The sequence below is a fragment of the Leishmania mexicana genome, chromosome 29 (assembly GCF_000234665.1).
Source record: "Leishmania mexicana MHOM/GT/2001/U1103 complete genome, chromosome 29".
NCBI classification, from domain to species: domain Eukaryota; phylum Euglenozoa; class Kinetoplastea; order Trypanosomatida; family Trypanosomatidae; genus Leishmania; species Leishmania mexicana.
This window is the reverse complement of record NC_018333.1, coordinates 552,077-575,382: the sequence shown is the minus strand read 5'-3', so window position 1 is coordinate 575,382 and position 23,306 is coordinate 552,077. Positions and strand designations below refer to the sequence as shown.

The 23,306-nt window shown below is 59.3% G+C and overlaps 7 protein-coding genes across 7 annotated transcripts; all 7 read right to left on the bottom strand.

Annotated features, from left to right (window-relative positions):
• Window positions 1–273: 273 nt before the first annotated feature.
• LMXM_29_1700 (conserved hypothetical protein) lies at window positions 274–2,856 on the bottom strand (the record flags this gene model as incomplete). The annotated part of the gene is made up of 1 exon (XM_003877265.1): window positions 274–2,856. The coding sequence occupies one exon, from the start codon at window positions 2,854–2,856 to the stop codon at window positions 274–276; it is 2,583 nt and encodes an 860-aa protein (XP_003877314.1).
• A 1,256-nt stretch (window positions 2,857–4,112) lies between these two features.
• On the bottom strand, window positions 4,113–5,117 carry LMXM_29_1690 (conserved hypothetical protein; the record flags this gene model as incomplete). Its single annotated transcript, XM_003877264.1, has 1 exon — window positions 4,113–5,117. One exon carries the CDS (start codon window positions 5,115–5,117, stop codon window positions 4,113–4,115), a length of 1,005 nt encoding a protein of 334 aa, XP_003877313.1.
• A 4,061-nt stretch (window positions 5,118–9,178) lies between these two features.
• On the bottom strand, window positions 9,179–10,072 carry LMXM_29_1680 (conserved hypothetical protein; the record flags this gene model as incomplete). The annotated part of the gene is made up of 1 exon (XM_003877263.1): window positions 9,179–10,072. One exon carries the CDS (start codon window positions 10,070–10,072, stop codon window positions 9,179–9,181), a length of 894 nt encoding a protein of 297 aa, XP_003877312.1.
• Window positions 10,073–12,663: 2,591 nt separating this feature from the next.
• Window positions 12,664–14,016, bottom strand: LMXM_29_1670 (conserved hypothetical protein; the record flags this gene model as incomplete). Its single annotated transcript, XM_003877262.1, has 1 exon — window positions 12,664–14,016. The coding sequence occupies one exon, from the start codon at window positions 14,014–14,016 to the stop codon at window positions 12,664–12,666; it is 1,353 nt and encodes a 450-aa protein (XP_003877311.1).
• A 1,249-nt stretch (window positions 14,017–15,265) lies between these two features.
• LMXM_29_1625 (conserved hypothetical protein) lies at window positions 15,266–15,718 on the bottom strand (the record flags this gene model as incomplete). The annotated part of the gene is made up of 1 exon (XM_003877261.1): window positions 15,266–15,718. The coding sequence occupies one exon, from the start codon at window positions 15,716–15,718 to the stop codon at window positions 15,266–15,268; it is 453 nt and encodes a 150-aa protein (XP_003877310.1).
• A 1,307-nt stretch (window positions 15,719–17,025) lies between these two features.
• LMXM_29_1622 (conserved hypothetical protein) lies at window positions 17,026–17,412 on the bottom strand (the record flags this gene model as incomplete). Its single annotated transcript, XM_003877260.1, has 1 exon — window positions 17,026–17,412. The coding sequence occupies one exon, from the start codon at window positions 17,410–17,412 to the stop codon at window positions 17,026–17,028; it is 387 nt and encodes a 128-aa protein (XP_003877309.1).
• A 1,087-nt stretch (window positions 17,413–18,499) lies between these two features.
• On the bottom strand, window positions 18,500–20,590 carry LMXM_29_1620 (conserved hypothetical protein; the record flags this gene model as incomplete). The annotated part of the gene is made up of 1 exon (XM_003877259.1): window positions 18,500–20,590. The coding sequence occupies one exon, from the start codon at window positions 20,588–20,590 to the stop codon at window positions 18,500–18,502; it is 2,091 nt and encodes a 696-aa protein (XP_003877308.1).
• Window positions 20,591–23,306: the final 2,716 nt, after the last annotated feature.

The following is a 23,306-nucleotide window of genomic DNA, read 5'->3' as shown; positions in this document are numbered from 1 at the left end:
ATCACTTCCCCGTGCACCGTTATGGACTGCACGCGGGCGAGCCTGTAGAATACTAGATGAAGAGAGAAGGGAGCGTCGCTGGCGATGATGCGGTTTGTGCGTAGTCGTACTAGTTTCGTTCCTGTTGCGAGGGGGTGGTGGTGATAGTAGTAGTGCGTATCGATGTTCTCGGCAAAACAGGCCAAGCACACACACACACACACACAAAGAAAAAGCATAGCAGCATCGTCATTCTACCACCTTGACTGGGCCGTATCTTTGCCTGCGAGCTCCCTACGAGCACGACGCGGCTGACCAAAATGCCCGCGCTAGCCACGCACTCAGAAGGAGCAGCAGCCCTCCGGCCTTGTAGGGACCCAGCAAGTGGAAGAGCCCGCGCACGGCCTCGAGCAGGAAGGACAGAGGAACACCGAGCACAAACACGAGACAGCCCGCTATGGCCAAGGCAAACAGAAGCGTCACCTTGAGTCCGATGATGAGCGCCATGAGGAAGAGGCAGCTCAGCAGTGAGAGGAGCACCAACGCAAGCGCCTTCTGCAGCAGCAAGATCTTGCCCTTCAGGGTATCGATCTCCAAGTCACGCTGCGTCAGCAGCTCCCGCGTCGTGTTCAGCTCCTTCTCCAGTTCCAGAATGCGAACCTTGTCGGTAAGACACTCGTACTCGTATTCCTTCTTTAAAGCTGGTGCGCTGACGGCAGGCGGGCCAGCACTGCTTGGCGTGGGTGTTGGCAAAGTTGTGGTGGAGGGTGCCGCGGAAGACAGGCTGGTGTCTCGTCGGTCCGTCGAAGGCGTCGGAGTCACGTTCGGTGGACTCAAGGTGTCGCCCGCGTCCGCGGTCCCAGGCGCGCGACCATCCCTCCCCCCCGCTACCGCCCACTGCGCCAGCGATTGCGGACCACCCGGCAGCGACTCCCACGCCTCGACCAAAAGTGAGCGCCCACCGACGTCGACGAGGTCGTCGCTGTCGTCGCTGCTCAAGTCGGCAGCAGTACAGCCACCCGTCGTCGACATTGGGCATGATGAGGCGGGTGCTGCGTGTTTCATGAGCTCCGACCTTGTCGCAGGCAGCAGCACCGCCACGGTGCCACTGGCGACACGGCGCTCAACTGTGAGCACCCCAGACATCCACCCTTCGTGTGCCATCCGCACGACTTGCGTCCGCACAGCCTCCTCGAGCGTGGCGGCGTGGAAGGTGCGGAGCCGTTCCACCATGACATCCACAAACCCCGGTGTAGCGTAGATGGTGCGGCCCTTCTCAGCCTGACTTGTCAGGAGTCGCTCGAGCAGGAGGCACACAAATTGCCGCCGCTCAGCACGTGTGTAGGGCATGAAGGGGAAGAAGTGATCCACGCGGTTAACAAAAGGGTCACCCATGGTCTCCTGGCACACGCTCTTGCACTGCAACTGGAAAAGTGTCCGAATCCTCTCTTGATCTGCCGGGGACGCGTTGAGGTAGAGACCTTCGCGAGCCGCAATGCTCTCCGCCGCGATGTTGCAGGTGAGGATGAAGGTTGTGCGCACTGTGGAGACGGATCGGCTCGCTTCCTTCAGTGAGCGCAGCACACCGTTCTTTTGAAAGGCGGACAGCCACAGGTTGTTGATGGCCTCCGCCGTGCTCTTCTCGAACTCGTCCAGCACCACGACAGCGTCCGGGTGCTTCTGCAGGGCAGAGAGGAGGATGCCACTGCCGACGTGGGCGGCCGGCGGGTCGACCAGAGAATAGATGCTGTCTTTTGTGCAGAAGGACGGCATGTGGATGTACACCATTTTGCCAGACACCTCGAGCTCTGACATTGGAATTCCGTGCAGCACGCTGGCCACCCGCTTTGCCAGCTCCGACTTGCCGTAGCCGGAGGGGCCAAAGAACACCAGCACTGTCGGTTTATCTGCATCGAAGACGCCTGCTGAGAGAAAATGGGAGCGCAGGGCAGTCCAGATTGGGCGCTGGCCAACGTACTGCGAGGCCCCGGCTGCCCATCTCTCGCTCGGGGTCGAAGCCTTGGCGGCTGCGCTGTCTCGCTGAAGCAACATCCGTTTCTCATGCATGTGCTGAAGCGTGGAGCGGAGTTCTTCGCCTTCATTTGAGGAGCAGCGTGCGGCGTCGGCTTCGTGCTGGCGATGCACGAGGGCTACTTCAAGCTCACCGGTCAGGGGCCAAAGCGTGGCCAGTGTCGATGACGACGCCGATGTCGGACGAGGGAGGGCAACAGTAGCAGTACCACCTCCATTGCCATCACTGCTGCCTAGCACCATCATCCTCTCAAGAGCCTCCAAGTGCGCCACGCTGCGCGCGGCGAGTTCTGGGCGTGCTACGATCTTGCTGGCGTACACAGCAAGCACCAGTACCATCACCACCGCCAAGATAGGACGCTGCCTGAGCGCCTCAGCGTTGTTGATCTTCTCGTCGTAAAGCTCAAAGGTGCGCATGCCCTGCGTGCCGGAGGTTTCAGCGGCACCTGTCGTGCCGCCAGTTAGCACACCTTCCTGCTCTAGTAGCTGCTGCGCCAGTCCCACCATGTCCGCGAAGGTGTCTAATGACAGCTCCTCTTCGTCTTCGGCCGTAGCGGGGGCAGCGGAGGGGCTTGAGCCACGCTTGGAACGGTTAACGATGCGCTCCTTCACAAAGCGCGCCAGCCTTGCACGGCGACTACTCGGGGTGTCCTCAGGTCCCCGTCCGATGTCGTCAACGTCGTGACCGCCTGCACGGGTTCCGGTGCCGCTGCTCAAGCACGTGCTCTCCGTGTTATGCTCTCTGGGATGTTGCACATCCGCCACAAGCCGCACCAGCTGCTCGACGCGCTCACCCAGCAAGCTAGCAGAAACGGCTCCTCTCCACCACACGCACAAGTGCACCATCAGCGCCACAGCAGGCACGTGCAGCTGCGCCGGAGAGAGGGCAGCGCATAGGTCGGAGGGGGCGCTGCTCGACTTGACACTCTGCGTCTCTAGCACCGACAGGAAGGCTTGCCACTCCTGAAAGGAGAGGCGGAAGCCCCCCTTCTTGACTCGCCCCACCCATTTTTGCTGTGGCGCTGCGTCGCCCATGCTGCGGGGTTTGCCGTCGTCGCCACATCCGTTTGCGGCGTCATCCGAGAGCGCGGCCGTGTCTGCTGCCATGGCCACCTCAAGCAGCTCTGGCCATTGTCGGCGGAGGAAAAGTTCTTCTTGCCGGGACAAACAAGTGCCCATCCTGTTGGTTCTAGTGTATGCCTGGTTGGCTGTGTATGTATATGTATGTGTGTGTGGGACGCTGAGGTGCTGGTCGCGAAGTAATGTCGATGCTTCGTCATCATTCTCGACTGTGAGACGGCGCACCTCGCCAAGAGGAGAGGGAGGGGGAGGGGGGGGGCGGGCGCACGGAAGCACACACACACACACACACACAAATGTCGAGTGCGAAAGAGGTGCAACACGAGACGAGACGGAGGGGTGGGTGGGTAGGTCAAATGGGTGAGGCACGTACGCATACGGGTTGCATGCCTCTCGCGATGTGGGAAACAACAAAGCACGACCGATCACACCTGCATGTGTGCACAGCCTAAACAGCTGCTTCCTTTACCGCGCACGAGTGCACACTGGCACGCACGCATCACCACGGATCCGATGCGGCTGCTTGTATTCTCTGGCGGTGTGACGAGGAGAGCAAGCAGTTGCTTTGCATGCTGCCGTGTTGGTTGTTTTTGCCTCTCGGGCACCAAAGTCAAGGTGCCCTCTGCTGGGGCACCCTATACATGTGAGCCACCGACCATCTTCCGCTTCATCTGCCGCCCTTGCAACGTCTCACCGTGCACTCCACACTCCCAACAGGTGTGTGTCGAAGCAAGGAGCAGGGGGTTGCGTGGAAAAGCAGGGCACTTCGGACAGCAGTCCTTTTGCGATGGGCGGTGCCTCCTCTCCGTCACGACACACCTGCACACCACTGTCGTTTAGCAGGGAAAGGAAGAGCATGGCCTTTGGGGAGGGAGGCGCGAGTGATTCAGTGAGGCACCAAAGACAAAGCCAAAGGAGGAGGGGGGCTTCAGAGCATGGCTAGAGGCCTCAGCTCTACCACACAACGTAATCCAGGCAAAGGCACAGCAGCCACCACTCCCCCCAGTTTTCTCCACGGCACCTTACGACGGCCCTGGAACACCTTCGGATGGTGCTTGCTGCTGCTGCTGGGCCTGCTTCTGCGGATCGTGCTGCGCCGCATCTAGGCCGTACTGCGAGACCATCAGCTCCTCCTGCAGCAGCTGAAACCTCTGCAGCTTCTGGGAGGTAGCATTGGTGGCCGTTGTCAGCCGCTCTTCTAGATTGATCCGCCTCGCCTGCAGCTCCTTCATGGCGAGAAAGAGCGATGGTGGGATGCAATTGCGCCGCGCAGTCGCAGGAGTCGACGATTTGCTATCGCTGGTGGCCGCCATCGCTGGTGACGCTATCGCGGGCGACACTACGACGGCTGCCGCCGCCTTCCCAGACTTTGCCGGCGGTGCTGGCTTTTGCTGAGCTGCACCATCTACCGCTGCGGACGGCGGGTCACCGGCAAAATCGGCGCCAGCGCCGTCGATGACGACTTCCGCGGACGGCGCAACTGGGGGTGCATAGAAGAGCGACTGGAGCGCTGCCGACACCCTCGCCCGCCGCGCCGGGGAGAGCTGTAACAGTGTCTGCTCCACGCTTTCGAGGGCCACTTCTGAGATTCCACTGAGGGTGTCGCCTCCGAGACTCGTGGAAGGCGATGTGGTGTCTGGTCCACAGCGCCGCTTTGTCGGGGTGGTGTCGGATGACCGGCCTGCAGTGCTGGATGGACTGTTCAGCCGCTGCAGCGATGACTGCTGCTTGTCTTTATACTGCGCAGGAAGCTCATCCGGATTTGCTGCCCAGAGCGCGGCGGCGGTGTACGTGAGCTCCTCCAACTCCCGCTTCACCGTGTTCACCTCGACTGTGTGCTTCTGGAGGAGCTGCTGTACATGCCGCATCTCGATCACTGCGTCGTCCACACGTTTCGCCCACGTGCGCTGACGAATGGCGTGAGGACTCAACGTGTTGGCGGCAGCAGCGGCAGCGGCCTCTTTTTCTGGTTGAGACGTCACAACATCGCCTGCACTGCCCTTCTTCGACGGTGGTTTCTTGCTCATGATGCGCTCCTTGAACTAAAAATGGAGAATGGAGACGAGAGTACGCACAAGACGACAATATAAGCCACCCGGTCGCATGAACGGGTACCAACGACATGAGTAACAGGGAAGTATATGCGTTACGGTGACAAGAGAAGGCGCATGGATCCGTTGCCGCAGGAGAAGGCAAAAAGAAAGAGGGATGCACCTGGATAGAAATCGATCCGGGCATATTTTAGCCGAGAACCGCACGACTAAAAAGCACGGCACATCGACGTGCTCACGCCAGTTCAGGGAACTCATTGTGCCACCTTTTGCTTTTGTTTCGGAGGAGGGAGGGGGAGGGGTGCTGCATCGGGCGCACCAGCTCTGCAGTCCTTCTTCCGACCCCATTGACTTGTCTTGCGACCCTCACGGGAGAAATGGCAGAAGAGGAGAAAACAAGAAGTGAACACATGCGAACAGTGACGACGCCATGATTCGAGGTCGTAACGCAAGTGAGGAGCGACTCCGTTCTTTCGACCTTCTGTCAGCTTCATCTTTTTTTTCTTTCGTTCAGTTGATTACGTGTGCCGCGGGCGGCTCAAGCGAAGACGTACACGTCCCAATGCCATACGCGTGGGGGTCGCGGAGACGCATACGTCTGCGAGCATCGCCGCGCACCGAATACGAGTGGGTGAGCAGGATGAAGTTCGTGGATGAAAGAAAACCAAACACCACAAGAAGACAACAGGAGCGAAAAAAGAAAAAGAGAGCACCAATCACGAGGCGTTGAAAAAGCAGCGAAAATGCGGAAAGTGGCGCAGGCGGAATGCCGAGGGGTTGTTTCGTGCCGCCTTTTGCTGCTTCGCGGGCGCGCGCGCGCTCTCTTCCTCTTCTTCTTCGCATTTACTGTGTACATGATGCTTTTCACATCTTGGACGCCCTTGCAGATGTGGCTGCATGTGCACCGTGCCGTGTTCTCGTCAAACATACCTTGCTCGCCGCCTCTTGACTTGACGAGCAGGCGCTAAGAGAGAGAGCGTGTATGCGTGTGTTGGCGCCCCTTTTCTGTAGTCGCTCACGTCAGCGGCCACGTTGGGGTGTGGGGTGGGTCGAAATAGCCAAAGGAAAAAAGAAAAGCAACCAAAGGTGCAACGCCGAAGCACGGCCCACACCCCTCAGAGACGCGCGCAAGGAGAAAAAAAAGAACACACTGCAGTAATACCTTCCATGGCGAGCGTTACGCAGAATTACGGGCCGGCCTTTGAGAAGGTGCGCTCTTGTGAGGCAGCTGCCACTCGCTCTCCATGCAGCAACCAAGCACCATCGAAGAAGATGGCGCATACAAAAAAAAAAGAAACGAATCAACATCTCGTTCGCATTCGGCGTGTTCAAGTTGGGCAACTCACGGAGGTGCGTCGTCACCGTACCCGGTATGGCTCCCTCGCACAGCTCTGAAAGCTGTGCCGCCATCTACGAACTTTGCCGGTTCCCTCACGGGAGATGCCGACGATGTGCACCGTCCCAGACGTGGTGAGGTCGAGAGTGAAGCGAACAAACGCGAACATTCGTGTCAGCAGGAATAGTTGGTGGAAGAGCAGCAAGTCTCCTCGAGATGCTCCGGGGTAGCAGTCGAGCACAGACGGCATCACCTTCTTCCGCTCTGGGAGCTCACTTTTGGCCTTCCCGTGTGCTCCCCATCGCTTCTCCTTCGACATGTAGGTCCAGCCGGAGATCCACGTGATCGCGGTCGCAGACTTTGCGCGGCGTCTCCTCCTGACACGTCGTGCAGGCCTATCCTGCATGCCTTCATGAACAGTCCCTTCGGTTCGACCAGTGCCATGGCAAGCACCGGGTGGCCCCACTTTCAGTGGCCACCACCACACATTATCGTTAAGTGCGTCATTGTGTCCTGCAACTCTTCGCGGCCAGCGTGTTCGCCTTTCGCGCTTCCGTCATTCGCTTGTACGTTGCAGGATCCTAGCTGCCTTCTCTACGCTGCCACCTCGAGCCCAGAGAAAGCGCAAGCACGCGTCGCCGTCGAGGAATTCCGCCTCCACGGGGAGGGGGAATTCATCACGCTTGGAGAGACGCGCTTCTGCAGCTCTGCCACGTCACTGACCTCCCTCTGCGCCGCCTGCTGAGTGAACGCATCTTTTTCTCTGTTTTCATTACGCGAACCAACGCCACACAATACCGGAGGGACAGTCATCAGTGAATGCCGGAGAAAAAGCTGGGCACAAGGACATGCAGAGCAGAGTGCAAGAAGCGAGGTGGCGATCAGAAGCGCCCCACAGCAAGTCATGCCTTCAATCGTGATGGAGAGTCCTTTGATGAGACCGGCGAGGGCGTGGCGGCACATGAGGCAGATACAAGGGGAGGGGATGAGAAGGAAGCAGGAAGGTGAAACAGGAGAGCGGGGTGGCGCTGCAGAGAAGGGGGGGTGGAGTGGTGGCTCGCACTTATGCTTGCCCTTCCACGAGAAAACGCGCTCGAGGAAGACAAGGGGACAGGAGGGGGAAGAAGAAGAAACCTCTCGCCATAAGTGCGCAGAGGGAAATCGTGGGCGGACATTTGTCATCTGTGCAAGCGACACAGCGAGAGCCAAGTATGCTGTCGCTGACGACAGCAGCCTTTTTTGACGGCGGCGTGCCTTCCACTGCGGCTTACACCCCTCACCGCCGGACTCGCTTCACACGACACGCCGCGCCTCTCGTTGTCGTTGGTTGACAAGCGTGAAGTGTACAACGCAATAAACGCGCGCACGCGAACACTTACGGATCGAGAAGGAGAGAGGAATCTCAGAAGAATCAAACCACGTCCATGCGTGCCATGCCCGTTCAGAAGGTATCATCCGTGTTCTGTGCACAGACGGTAGAGGAAGAAGGAGAGAGGCAACACCTCCCCCCCCCCCCACACACACACATACGCGCACGAAGAAAAAGGTCGGAGGGGAAAGGATATATATATATATATGTGTGTGTATGCTGTGAGGAGACAAGGACATCGAACATCCAATGAGAATGCCGTCTTGCAAGTGGACGCGCTCTATTCATTCCTCTCCATGTCGTTTGCTTGATCTGCGTGCCGAGATGCGAGTACGCGTCAACAGGTAAGTGTGCTTTGTTCTTGCCGGCGCTTGCGTGGAGATGGAAGTAGATGAGCTGCGCGAGTAGTGTAGAAAAACAAAAGCGAACGAGCGAGTTGCGCCACAATTGCGCGAATACACGCAGAAAGGGAGAAGCGAAAAAAGCCTCAAGCGCTTCACCGAATCCAGTACACCGTGGCCACACATCAAGCAGGACAGGCAACGCCGCACTGCCGCCCTCTTAGGCGCGAGTTGCACGGACGAGCCGGGGAGCATCGACTTCTCCCCCCTCCCTAAAAAAAGAAAGATGAAGACGTCCCACACAAACGGGGGAGCGAGTTGCACGGACGAGTTGTTGTCGTTAAGTCGTGCGAGGCCGTTGAGCACACACGCGCACAGAGAGAGAGAGGGGGGGAAGGGCCGTTTTAGTTGGACTGACAGGAGAAATACAAGGAAAAGACAGAGGTAAGGGCGATGGGCCGTCTACCAACGGAAAAAAAAAGTCATGACGTCCCATACACCCACACACAGCGACAGCGATTTGTGCTGTGTTGAAAGACCCAGCGCTGGCAACAACAACAAAGAAAGCCTGTTCTCAGAGGCACTGAAAAGCTGAAGCGCCCAAGGTCATGCACCCACCCACACACACACACACAGAAGCGAGGGTAGAATATCGACCCATGTTCCCGGCACGTGCACAAGAGGCCCGAATTCACGCAGCAGAGCATGCCACCACCATGGCCTCATCACCCATCGTCAGTGCAGTCTTTCGGCCACGAGAACGGAATCGCCGTCGTCGGCCATTCACGTGGCGGTAGGGCGAGCAGGCGCCGCCAACAGAGTGGAAAGAAAAACGCCAACAAAACAAGAATACTGAAGTCCCGTAGAGCAATAGAAAGGCGCCTCTCTCCCCGAATCGAGCCAGATGATGGGGCAAAGCCGTAGAGAAAATCGCCAGAATCGGATCGCACGCGCCACCTACGGCGCTTCTGGCTCTACTGCTTTACATCGCTCACGCAGCACTCGTATCCACCATGTTGTCATTCCCCTTCGCCTCACTATTATTAGCTGCAGCAGGCTCCTTTTCCGCCGCATTGTTCGGTGTCACTAGGTCACCGTCGTTGGCACCGTCCGCATCCGCGGTGTGCTGCTTGTGACCTGGACGCTGTGCCTGCTCGCTGTTTAGGCTCGGCAGCTCCTCGAGGTGCAACAAGGCCGAGTCCTTCATCGTACCACCGCAGACCAGCGGCACCTGATCGCGGTCAATGAACTTTTCCAGTTCCTCAATAGTTCTCCCAGCGTTGTAGACCTTCGCCGCTGTGCGGGCATCCATGAACATCTTGGCGACGCCGAGTAACATGCGAATATACCATGACGTCCGGTAGAGCAGGATGCGTTCCATGCGCTCCGGGTAGTAGTCCTGCAAAATCTTCATCGTCTCCTTGCGCGCCTCCTTGCTGTGCTCATCGCGGTGACTGCCCATGGCACCAAAGTCAATGATCCAGGTGATGCGCTCGTAGCCCTTGCGTTGGGTCTCCTCCATAATGTACACCAGCCGCTTCGTTCTCTCCTCGACGGTGCAATCGTTCGGCATGCCAAGGACCATCGCAATCACGGGACATCCTATTTTACAGCGGCCACCGCAGAACATGGTTGTCTGCTTCATGGCGTTTTGGACCTCCTCCATGGTGATGGCGTAGGGTTTCGTTTGCTTGCGCCACTTCAAGGTGGCACCAAGCAACTCAGAAGCCTTCGCGGCGTTGCCGTCGTGCGCACGTGCAAAGCGAAGGTACGTGCTGTCGCTGAGGAAATCGGCATCGGCAGGGTGGGCCTTGCTGGCCGGGTACTTGCGCTTCAGCGCCGTCACGCACGCCGCTTCCTTCTCCGTCACCTTCGCCGTGGCCATCTTGACGGTTGTCTGAGACATGGGAAGCCTTTTACACTACCTGCGAGGGCGAAAAGTAGAAGCGATGTCCGCACATCAAGTGGGCAGACTGGTCGGGCTGCTACTGTGCTTCTCTCGGAGAACCTTCCGTCAAGTAGCAACAAACGTCGATGAGGAGGAATGGGAGGGCAGAAGCGGGGGGAGGGGAGAAGACGTCGCGATAGAGAAAAGCTGCAGAAGTGAGCAGTCTGCAGACTGAAAGAAGGGGGTCACGGAGGAAGAGGCCCGCTCTTTTTCCAGCGTGTGGTTCACAGTAAAGGCCAATAATCAACGAGCAAAGGGCGATGCACACGTTTGTCCGTCTGTGCCTACCCCGTGGGCCCTCTACTGAGCGAAGAAGTCGCGAGGTCCAGGGATGCAGGGTAGGCCGGGAGGCGGGTGAACGGCGTGTCGGCCTCGAGAACTACAAAGTGTTGATCCAATTTGTAGGGCCTAGTTCTTTGATGAGTACCCCTAGAGTCTCCTCTATCTCCTCCGCTCTGCGCTCTCTCGCCGGGGTGTGTTGGCGTGCACTGATGCCTCGCGCACTCTTCGTCTATTGGCCTGCTATCCTCCGTTCTCTTGGGCGTGCATAGCCGCCCCGTCCCCCATTCCTGATAACATGGAGGTGAAGCACATCGAAGTGGCGTACCCGGACGACGTGGTGGTGGTGGTGGGGCCACTCCTGAAGACTCGTCGGGAGACGACGTGCTCGAGGAGCTTTTCCCTGAGGTGGCGATATCGCCAACAAAGCGCGGGCGCATGGAGCGGGCCAGCAGAGTAGTGCCCTACCGGTGGAGGTACTATACTTCTCGCGCCGCAGTTTGGAGGAGGACGGTGATCTACACGCAGGCAGGACCTCCCATGTGGAACTCGACACGCTCTGCCGTTGCTACCTGCCCCACCATTCGACGCTTCGCTGGGATGCAATCCCGTGTTTGGTGGCGCGAACGGGCTCGTGCTCTCCGCAAGCAGGCCAGCAGGTCGTGGGCGCGCTGTACCTTCCAGATGTTCTGTGGTCGCATCGGATCGCGGGAATCTTGGAGGAGGCGGCGGACAGCACGCCTGTTGTCTTGAGAGCGTGTGGTTCTGTGCCCTCAGCCGGCGTACCGTATGCGCCACGTCGCAAGCTCTGCGCGGTGGGGCCGGGCTTATCGGTCTCTCACAGTGCACGCGCGCGAAAGCAGCGGTGCAGCGAGGATTGTAGCCTGCACATAACCGCCAACAGCCTCACACATCACCTGCCTGTACGGATAGCAGACGGACACCCACAGTGGCCGCTCGCCCCCTCCCCTGCATGCTGAGCCATGCGTGTGGCCAGGCCCTTCCAGCTTCCTCCACCTCTCTGTCGATGTTCTCGGAAAGGACAGATCTGCGGTCAGTGCTTCCGTCATCCGGCCAGCCTCTTGCCAAACAGCCACTTTAGTGCATGGTGAGTACGGGGGGGGGGGTTGCCACGTGGACGCTATAGAATGTGCGGCGCCTGCTAGAGCATGTCGAGTGTTGCGGCTGGCTATGGGCACGGGAAACGGTTTCAGCGATTTGCGGGCCTGCTTGTATTCGCAGGTGCGATTATGGTGATGTGCAGAGACTCACAATGACGAGCAGTAATGCAAACGCGGATTCGCCCAATTCCCATTCAGCATGCCCACTCTCCGCCCCTCAGCATAGGCTACACTCCACTCGACGCCCACGAGCCACATCGCGTGGCGCCAGGCAGCGGGGGCCACACGCGCCACAGCAATGCGCCGACACCGTCACCCGAGCACGGCCGCTGCCTCGAGCTACACAGCGGCCACCCGCTCCGCCGGCCGCCACCCCTCCCTCGCGCATCGCCCTCGCCGTGGCGCAGGCTCCCCGCACCAGGAGGCAGCGTCACGGCCGGGTGGGACACGCGCCAGCCACGCTCACACACCTCGTCCACCATGTGGGTGGCGCAGACGTGTTCGCTGTCGCAGGCCGTGACGACGCAACGCCGTCCAGTCTCCCACCGCAGACATCAGCGGCGATGCATTGCTCGCAGCTCCCCACGTCCTGGGTGCGTGTTCGTGCCACCGCCAGATGCGGCGCGGCGTTGGCAGGGGAGGATAGGGGCTGCCTGGCTTCTCCCCACACAGGGCGGGCAGTGGCCAGCCGTAAAACAAAGCAGCGGCCAAACCACTGAGCACGCATCGAAGATAAGTGAGAGGAGGGCCACTGATAGCGGAAAGGGAAGGAAGGGCAGAAGAGCAGGGAAGGGGCAGAGCGCAAGGCGAACATATGACGTTCCCAGGCGGCGGCACGCGTGCCAGCCATCATGGTGCGCGCGTTGCACTCCGTGCAGCATGCAACTGCGTGACACGCCACGTTGTCCATGTCAATAAGGCATTCCGGAGCGGTGCTCGCGCGGCATTCTGCTCAACAGTGTTTCTGTGCAGTTGTGGCGCGCTTGGCCCTGGCAAAGCTGGGTAAGAAGACGAAGAGACAGGCGGAAACAAAACTGTGTACACGGCGCACGCCAAGTCTGGCAGGCCGTGAAAGTGGCGTGTGAGGGGAAGAGAGAGCAGCGGACTCTACTCTCTGAAGGACTGTGATTACGGCGGCGGCGTGGAAGCGGATCGATCCATCTCCAGCTCCTGCCACTCTGCGCCGGCGAGCTTGTACCGCCTTCCACAAAAGGAACAGTGAACTGTGTTGTCGCTCCCCTTCAGCGACTCCAGCGCACGAGGTGGAGCGGAGACGAGGGACTCCATAACGTTCTGCTTCGAGCAGCGGCAAAAAAAATCCAACCCCGTCCGCGCCGCTTCCGTTGCCGCGAGGGGGACCACAAAGTCCTGCACCCCCAGCGCTCGCCGTATCGGGTCCACCACCGCAGCCACCTGCATCGGATCGTCGCTGTACTGCCGAGCCGCCACCGCGGCTTCATAGGCACCATCGTGGTCGCCAGAAACCAGAGACAGGATGTGCTGGCATGCGGTGTGCCTCTCTGCGCATTGATCTAGAAGCGGCTGCAGAGCCGAGGTGGCCGTTGCGCCGCCGCCAGACGATGCGTTCAGCAGCGCGGCGGCCTCCATCACTACACGGTTCAGCTGGCTCACACGTTGGTCTACCGCAACTCCAGCGGCCAGCGGCGTCACCAACACACCAAAGCTGAATGGAATTGCATGCAGAAGAGCTCGCTGGATATCTTGCGCCTTCTTCTCTTCGTCTTTGTCACTGCAAGCCTCGCCACGCTGCCATCCAGCGACTGCAGCAGTCCCGTCCGCGTTCAAGAAGCCGTGGTCCAGAAGCCTGGCCGCGTCGATCCGGGACTGCATCCACACCGCCGGCACGCTGCCGTCGGACCGGCGCAGGTAGTTGTAGGCGTGCAGGCTGCTGTTGTAGGAGAAGAAGCTCTTCCACGCCTCCAGCGACACCCGCCTCTCCATGTCAGGCAGATACAAGGAGAACGGTGCATCGCTGGCTTCGTTTGTGCGAGTGGCAGCAGCATCGGAGTTGGAGGCAACGCCAAAAGGGGGCTGAAGGAGCTCGGCCAGATCCGCGTGCACGACCGACGAAAAAGGCTTCTCCTGGCGATACAAGATACGGTTCACGCGCAGCGGAAACGTAGGCAGACCACACTCCGCCAGCTGCGCATTGTACTCGGGTCGCAGGTAGCACCGACACTCCCCCAGCGCCAGCGCCTCCGTCAAGATGGTAGCCTCTTCCGCGGTGAATCGAGCTTCCACTCGCTCCTCGCCTTCCAGTGCGGAGGCGAGAAGGTTTGCAAACGTGATCTGTGTTCCGAGGAGCTGCAGGAAGTCCAGGTGGGCCCCGGTGCTCCGCAGGAGGTCGTGCCGACGAATCGTCTCAGCCAGGAGATGGCGGGCAGAGCAAAAGGAGAAGCGCATAAGTTTGTCTTTGCTGGGCACACGCAGCGTAATGTCACGCGTGCGAAACACGTGCATGGCGCTGTGGGCAGACGCTGGGGAATACGACGAGGACGGTGACGAGGAAGAGATGGAGGAAGTGCATGTGGCTGCCCCCGGAGTCACCACCCTGGCGGCACAGCGCAAGAAGACGTGCGCTCGCATGACGTGGCGAACGGGGGGGAGTCGAAACGAGCGCTTGTGGTCCTCGGGAAGATGGTGCTGCAAGTGTCCGCGACACTCTTGATACGACGGGGCAGGGTGCCTGGTGGTGGTCTCTGAGGGCGGAGTGCGGCGACTCACTCTCCTTGAGGGATCTGTGTGGAGGGACTTGCAAGAAAGCATCCGCATTCGTGCACATCAATAATGGGAGGGGAGAGAGAGGGAGGGTGGCAAGGAGGAGATGGTGAGAGCACAGTCCGCAAGCCAGCGCATAGCCCACACATTGTGCCTCATCCGCACGCACATGACGTTGGCATCCAAAGGCCTGCACAGCATGTAAACACTGGCAGCGGTGCTTTGCGGAAACAGACAAAGCAACACCCCTCACAATGAGCAAAGTGCGCCGACGTCCTGTTATGTCACGTCGGCCTCCCTGCCCTCCGCACGCGCCCGCCTCCCCTTCCTCGCCCCTCTACGCGCCCCATGTCAGCGCGGGATGTTTTCGTGTTGTCCATTTCAGCATCCTAAGCAAGCGAGTCAGCGAAGCACAAACAAAGATATAAGCTCCCAGTGAGCACAGCGCCACACACACACACACAGACACGCGGTAATCAGCGGATTCGCAGCATCCCCAAGCACGATCGCACAAGACGTAGGACCTGGACTGGTCAATTGATGGCGGTGCTGGAAGCTGCAGAGCGCAACCATCATCCCGACAGGTCGGGACCCGGGCCCCTCTCCGGCTAACTCCCTCCGTGTCTGACCGTGGCACCGGGTCACTGCAGATGGCCTGTACCCCTCGACGACTTCCATCACCCATCATCCACACATCCGCTTGTTTTTCACACACCGGCAGACACACACCCCACAATGGCTATTAGAACGGACACGGCAGCCCACAGCGGCACCGGCAGACGAGACAGCGTGGACGCCACCACCAAACACACACACATAAAATGAAAGAGTAGCACGCTGCTCTCCACATGACGCCGGCACATGCAGTCCGGAGCGGCGCACAAAAGGAAGAGCGAGCAAGAGCACACGCGCCACATCAGGGTACAGCGTCGCTGATCCCTTCGCCCAGTGCGCATGTCCATGCTGTCTCCGTCAGATAATCGGCGAGAGCTCAATGGTAGAAGGCACCGCTGCTGAACTCCTGGTATGTCGGCGGCGTGTTGTCCATCCAGTCCATGGAGCTCACCGGCAGCAGCTCCATCCAGTTCAGCTTCACAAGTGCCACCAAAAAGGCGATGAGGCAGCAGCCAATGTAGATCCAGCGGCCCTGATTCACGGCCGATCGAATCTGCCGGTCGGCCTTCGAGTCCTCTTCGAATTCAGCAAACAGTTTGCCAGCGCTGAGAATAGACTGCAGGGGGTTCACAACGGCCATGCCGACAAACATGATCGAGAAGATGCTCACCTCATTGCCCACCATCCACATCATGAAGACGGTCATGGGCAGCTGCTTCAAGGGCTGCGTGCGGATTTCACTCAGGCGAGCCATGACGCGATGACGGGTGATCTCCTTGTCCGTCATCTCCTTCGCCGAGGCGTTTGCATTGGTTACTGCAGAGGCCATCGCGTGAGAGCTAACAGCGGTGAGGTAAGAGAGTAAACAAAACAGGGAGGATGGGAGGGGGCGGCGCTGGACAGTCCCACTGGTGCTGTCCGAGTGCGTGTGTGACAGGATGTAAGGGGGAAGGGGGAGGGGCCGCCCACGATCGTATTGCATGCGCCAAGGTTGGTGTGTATGTATGTGTGTGTAGCGGAGAAGCGCGTGCCCAATTGAGCAAGTCCAAAGCACACGGAGGCGAGGAGGAAGGTGGCCCGAGAGGGAGTCGGTGTAGTCATGGAGGTGGTGCGCCTGGGCCAGCGATACCATGCAGACGCGTTGGCAGATGCGAGTCAAGCGCATGAAGAGGGTAGGGCAGGCCAGACCCATCGCGCAGGGTGACGAGAGAGAAGTGGGAGACGTGGCGCAAGGGACATCGGCACGGCGCCGTCTGTGTAAACCTCTTCCTCCACTGTGCATCGCCATCGGATACACAATACAAACAACGCAGAGGCTGGGGCGCGAGAGAAGGCGGAAATCCACATGCCGAATTTCATCTCGTTCGTGCCGCATCCTCCTCAGCCCCCCCCCCCAACGCATCCCCTCTCCTCCCAGTCGCCGGCGACGTTGTCTCGCCACAAATGTTCGCTTTCCCTTCGTCTTTCCCTTCTTCGATAAACCACCTTTGCAGTCTCTCGCCCTGAAGGCGGAGATGATGAATGGCATCCAGGAAAATGACCACCAGACGGAAGCAACACCCGCCATGCATGTCCAAGACGACATACACACACATACACATACACATACACTGACACAAGTAAAACACGCTGCACGTGCCGTCACCGCCCTCCCTTTTTTCCCGTCTTCGCGTAAACGTACGCACGCATCTGCTGCTATCCGAGTGGCACCAGAGAAGGGGCGAAAGTGGTGACGTGCGTGCCCCAGACAGGCAAGTACACACAGCGCAACGAAAAATGACCGATTCGGCACTGCTGATGGGTGGATTCAAAAGAAATATATATAATACATATAATATAATATAATATATATATATATATGCGCATGCATGTGTAGCAGAGCCTCCCACGGAAGAGAGAGAAGAGGGACATCAGTAAGCCAAGAGAGGATGCACAGCTCAAGGGCGCAGCTGCAGTCCCCGACCGCCTCTGGTGGACTCGCACAAGCAAGGAGGCGCCAGTCCTTCTCCGCTACCGTGCAGGTGCGCGCTGCGCCCAGCCGCTCCTCCCCCCTTTCCGCCTCTTACCTGGAAGGCCATGTTTTTTTTCCGTTTCCTCGGTCCGTCGACGGCAGCTACTTTCGATCGCCGTGGGCGTTTAGAAGGGTCCGATGCGTGTGTTCCCGGGAATGTCAGCCAAGTTGCTGTTCCAGCGGTACTTCTGCGGGCCTACGACAAACCACCAAAAGAGAAAGCCGAGGAAGGCCCCGAAGTAGCGCGCGCCACGAAAGTCGGAGACCATGATGACATCATCGATCGAGTTGCGAAAGCGCCAGCGGCCGTACTTCTTCACGTTGCAGTAGTTGTTCGCCCAGGAGCCGAAGCACAGCATGCAGGCGCCGCACATGAGGCAGGAGCCCATAATGCCGTACACGCTATGGAACTGACGAGCCGGCAGCGCTATGGCAGCGGGGGCAGTCGCAGTCGCCAGAGAAGCGGCGCCGCGCGCGGGGCGCAGCATCGATCCGTTGAGGCAGCGCAGCATTTCCCGTCACAAAGGCAAAGCACATGAAAGGGCTATCAACGCTAAATGAGCAAGGGCAGCTAGGAAGGCGAGGGTGGATGGGCTAGTCGATGGCAGAGCTAGAGGGTAGGCGCGCTGAGAGGGAAAGGGATGCGCACCTGTGAGGTGGGTGGAGACCAAAGCACGGACGGGGCGCGCTGAACAGGGGCCCAAAGAACGAGGAAATGCTAAAGAGGGAATACTACGAGCGTACGCGTTTTCTACGGTCCGAAACAAACTACTGCACACTACCCCGCGGTGCACGCCTGGTGAACAGAGGCAAGATGCGCGTTGGGAGCAGTGGATCACGCACCGCTTGCCTTCAGTGCGATAATAACTGGCCCCGCCCCACTCTCCTCTTTCGTTTCGGGAAGGGCTCTCAGAGGGCCTTTGTGTGGTTTCCTTCTACGCGACTAAGTGGGCCTCCGCCCTCCGCTATTGTCGGCAGACCGCAGTGAGCGAAACGACGGGTAGAGGGTATACGTGTGCTGATGCGCGAATCGTACGCGCATCGGCAGCAGACCACGGATAACAAGCAAGCCTACGATCATGAAAATGCAGAGATGAGAGAGAAGAAAGGGAGATGGGGGCGTGTGCGACGCAGAACAAGGAAACGGCGAGGTGGCATTCCAAGAGAGGAGCAGTGCATGTGCCGCATGGTTAGCGCCTCTGTCGGGGATGGTGCCGTGGTGCGCTGCGGGATTCGGCTACATACACACATACACATAGATATAGATATATATACCCCTTTGCGAAGTCACAGCCCGAAGCGCCCCTTCCCACTTTTGCCGTTTGTGTGTGCTCCGATTCGTTGTGTAATGATGGTGCTTAACGCCAGGAGCCAAAAAGAAGGGCGGAGGAGGGCAGCACCGCAGGAGAGGCACAACAATACCCCGTCCGGTGGCAGACCCACATGGTTGCTACCCTCCCCCTTCCCTCCCTCCCTCTGTTTTGTGCGTAAAACAGCCTTTGTTAGAGAGACAACCTGCACAAACCGCTGCACGTCCGCAGTAAAGTGCGCGCACCAGAGAGAGACCAGCGACAGAGTGGTTCTCGTATTTTGTCATCGCTACCACTGTGGTCGCTGCCTCGGTGCTACGCGGGGCGACGGCGAACGTGGTCGAAGGTCTTTTATACACGCCTCGTATGGCTCGGGATAGTCCTCCATTTCCTCCATCAGCGGGCGAAGGATCTCTGAAGCGGAGGCGGCGCCGCTGCCATCTGGCGAGACGGTCCTCGATCCGAACCGCCTCCCGAGGCTATCGCTGCGGACACACCGCACTGACTGCGGCACTCGTGTCGAGCGAGCGGTAGCGCCAGCATGGAGGGGAAGCAAATGGGCCCGCTTCTCAGTGATGGCGAGGTGGAGACTGCGACATACAATGCGACGCTGCTCAGGCGGCAGGCCGGGCACAAACACGCACGCTTTGGCTACTATGAAGCGCCAGAAATCGCTCGGGTGTAGCGCTACCGCCGTGGGTGGCTTCGAGCCGGCCTCCACTGCCATCTCCTGGCGTATCACCTCAGCCGAAATGGTGGCGCACACGAAACGCGACTCTGCGTCCTCGTCCTCGTCGTCGGCACTCCCTCTAAACGCGCCGCCCCTGTGCGGCAATTCGAAACTGCGCAGCTCCGTCTTCACGTGCGGCTCCTGCGAGAGCACGAACGCTGGCAGCTTCGCCAGCACAGCGACGATCTTGACAAAGTGATAGCCGCTGATAAAGACGCGATCCTTGCTGGCCAGGGCGACGGCGAGGCCCCAGGTGACGCGGAAGAGCGTGTCTTTTTCGTACCAAAGCGGGAGTCGTTGAGGAGTCGCAGGGGCCGAGGTCGACGCGGCATGTGACTGATCCCTTTCCACAGACGCGCGGTCGCGGTTGTGGTGCTGCGCCGCACGCGAGGGCTGCGGCGTCTGCTGTCGCCCGTACGGCGGCCACAAGAGCCGCAGATGCACGCGCAGCAAGGCGTAGGCGTGAACGATGTCCGTCATGCGGAGGTCGCGCCGGCGCGCTGCGACAACGCGAAACAGCCCCGACACGAGCAGATGCTGAACTTCGTTTGCGAGGGCACTCATTGGCACCGCTGCGTCCGACACATCCGGAAACGCTGACGTAGATCGAAGGTGCGCAGGCTCGCGCTGCTGGCGCAGTCGGCAGAGTTGCTTGCCACTCCAGACATCTTCCAGGACGCCCTCCGTGGCGTCGCGGGCATGCAAGACGGAGAGCACCTCGAGTCCCCACACTGCATCAGCGCCGGATGCTTGCTCAGGCGGAAAGGCGAAGTCGCCTGACACCGACACACTCGCTGCCGTCTCCACACGTGGTCGTGTGAAGCTCTCCGCACAATCACGCTGCTGAACAAAGATGCACGCGAGCCGGTCGAGCGCGACGTCCGTGAGAGCCCCGCGGAACGCGATGAGACTCACAGTCGCGGGTGCTGCGTTTCCATCGCCCTCGTTGTCTTTTCGGGACTCCAAGTACTGCAGCTCACGCGCGAGGTAGCCGAGAACGCGGGTGGTGTCGAGGCTCGACGCAGCTGCGTGGTTCGTCTGCAGCACATGCAGCATGCTTCGCATGCCGCGCATGCCAAGGTGCAGACCGGTATCAGCGAGCCCGATGTCCGCCACGAAGCCAAGGTCACGGACACTCTCGTAGCAGCAGGCTACCGCACTGCTTGCATACCGGCTCCAGAAACTACGGAACACGTCTCGGCCCTGCTTCCTTGAAGCAGGGTCCGTCGAGGAGCTGTACCGGATGCGATGCTCCTTGCAGGCAGAGAGAAACTGCGAAAGGGTGCTTACCTGCGGCGCACTGGCCTCGCCTGAAGGTATCCTGCTCTCCTCATGCTCGGTGGGCAACGTGTTCGAAGCGGAAGTTCCGGCAAAGCCGTGCTCGGGGACTGCTTGGTCGCCGTCTGCTGTGGCAGCAGTGCCCCGCATGCGTTCTACCCGCTGTGGAAGCTCACGCAAGTACGCTGCGGTGCATGCGGGAGTCGTCGCCGGCTCTTGTTGTGCGCGCATCTCCGCGGGCTGCGTCATGAACTCCTCCAACAACGCAAGCCTCTTCAGTTCCCGCTGCATCTGCGCCGTGCCGCCGTGACCACGGCGAGCAAGAACAACGTGGCATCGGCGAAGGCATCGCAGAGGTTGGGCGGTACGCATGCTTTGGAGCACGCGCCCTCAATGTGCTTCCAGTAGTGACCAGTGTACGCCGAGCACGCGCACCAAACTGGTGGAGGGCAGTGCCCAGAGATGGCAAGCCCCACGGCAACAGGATGGCGAGGGCTACGGCGCGGCCTGCAGTCAGCGCATCCGCACACGCTGACAAGTGATCGTGAGTACCCACCGAGAGAGAGAAAAGGCGCATGGAAAAGAATAAGAAACGTGAGAGAGAACAGCAGTGAGGCGATCGATGGCATCGGATGCGCCCAACCCCCTCCGGGAGTCATGCCCCACTCCACCAACACCCCCACCACACAAGCACATCTTCCTGCCCCCTCCCCCAGCGCAGAATTCCACAGGGACCGTAATGCACACATCTTGGGAAATCCAGATCTCTTCTTTCTTTTTTTTTATCGTTGGCCAACGCTGAAGTGCCCTCCGCACACGCCAGGAAAGAGAAAGAGGGCGGTGTCAGTTGCCGTCACGAGCGCTTTCTCCGTTCCTCCTTACGTGGCGTTTTTCTCCTCGCTTGCGGAGTTGCGCGCATGTGAAAAAGTGTTTCTGCCGCATTCGTATTCAAGGCGATCGCGACGCTGAGTCGACGCACACGATGGCAGCAGAAAGGGGCAGGCTGCACAGAGCGTGCACCGCTTGCCGGCCTGATGAGGCGGCCCCATCTGCGATAGATGGCAGCGGCCAGAAATGCAGGCCCTATCGGATACACGCACAGAAAGGCATAACGCGGTAGCGTTGGGTGGTGTGCTTGACTGAGAGCGCGCCCACTCTTCAGCGGTGGCGATGCCTCTATGGCTTTTTCTTTCCTCTTCTGTCTGTGCTCCTTCCTCTCTCGCTTACCATCCTTCCTGCCGACGCCGCTCCATCCCTCGACTGGCGCCGACGATGCGCACATGCCTACTCGGCCACAGAACACGCTCACAAAAAAAAAAGAAATAGCATCGCTGCGGCCGCGGAGGGTCACGAAGACGCGAAGCCGTTCCTAGTGCTAAAAGAGGGAGACCGTAGGCAGGAAAATGACTGTTGCGGCGGTGTAGGAGGAGGAGGGCGCACAGAGAGGCAACGAAGCACGTTCATGCACATGCGCAAAGGAGGCAGTGGTGGCGCAGAGGGCGGAGGAAAAAGGGGAGGGGAAGATGCCCACCCAGCCCCGCTTCTCATTTCAAGCCTCGTGATGCAACCCTAGCAGTGTCATACAGCCCCCAAGCTCGCACACACCCACATTCATTCCAACACGTGCACAGAAAAAACAGTATTCGGCGTCTTCCTTCATTAGTTCTTTGTATACGGTCATACCACGATTTGCTGAAGGCCTCTCTACTGCCTCAGGCTTGAGTGGCTCTGTTGTTACCGTTGGTGCCGTTTCGCTGTGATGCCACTTTCATTTTTTACATATGTGTGTGTGTGTGTGTGGTTGTTGAGTAGCTACGTGGTTCGTCAGCGTGGTGCTTCGCCTTTTCTCAAGCAGAGCAGTGGCCCAAGAGAAAGCCTGTGAAGAAGGCGGGACGGGGTTCTGTTAGCCGGAGAACATACGAGTTGGTAGAGAGAGACCAACGTACCCCCTCCCCCTACCACCACCACCACACGCGCACACACACGCACACACACACACACATACACGGCCCCTTAGTCCGGCACAATTCACTTGTGAAAGCAAGAGAAATATGAAATTCAAAGAAAAATAAGAAGAGAGAGAGCCACAGGCCACACACACACACGCACGCACATACACGCGCCTGCACGCGTAGGGGCAACAAGGCGGGGAGGGGGAGGGAGGAAAAAGGAATAAAAGGAAACGCAACACCACAGGGAGGCAAAAGGCGAAGGGGCACAGAGCCAGCAGCGGATGGCGGACGTGCACCACAGCCCGCCCACCCGCACACAGACGAGGAGCGAAAAGAAAGTGAATGCGCGCAGGTCAGCGCCACTTCTCGCGCACTCTTGTCTCTCCCTCCTTCCCTCCTTCCCTCCCTCCCCACTCCCCTGCTCCGCGCTGCACCTTCTTTGATTGCCCCTCGCGTACACAAACACATCTACACGTGGAAGAGACGAGCGCACAGACACACGCGTGGACACCTTTTTTTTTCTTTTTCATCGCCGCTTGTGTGTGAGGGTGCGCTTGCCGCACGCATACATGGCCGGTGTGTGTGTGTGTGTGTGTGTGTGCTTGCGTCCGATGGAGCAACTGGGCAGAGGGTGAGGCAGTGGATCTTCGCTCGCCCTGCTCAACCGTTCCGCTGCCGTGGCCCCCTTTTTTTAGCTCGAGGCCATTAACACGCAAAAGGAAAAAAAAACAGAAAACGAGATGGGGGAGAAGAGGCACCCTCATGCGCCACTATTCACCCAATCGACGCCAGAGACGGAAACGAGCGATACAGGCGAAGCGAGTAGCTCACGGCATTGTTTTTGGCTGTGCATTTGGGCCTACTTCATCCCATCAGCGTCTGCACCGCACGCAATCGGGAGGTAGAACAGGCAAAAAAAAAGGCCAACAAAGGAATCAAGGGGCGCGATGGAGCGGCGAGTGCGACCGCAAAGAAAGACAGCGCGTCCCCTCCCATCCCTCCATGGTGTGTCGGATGCGTGCTCCCTCCATGTGTCAAAACAAAAGAAGGAAACCGCATGCAGTAAAGGGCAAAGATACAAGGGAGGGAGGGAGGGAGGGGTGGGCTGACCGTAGGGCCACGAGCAGTCGTTGCAG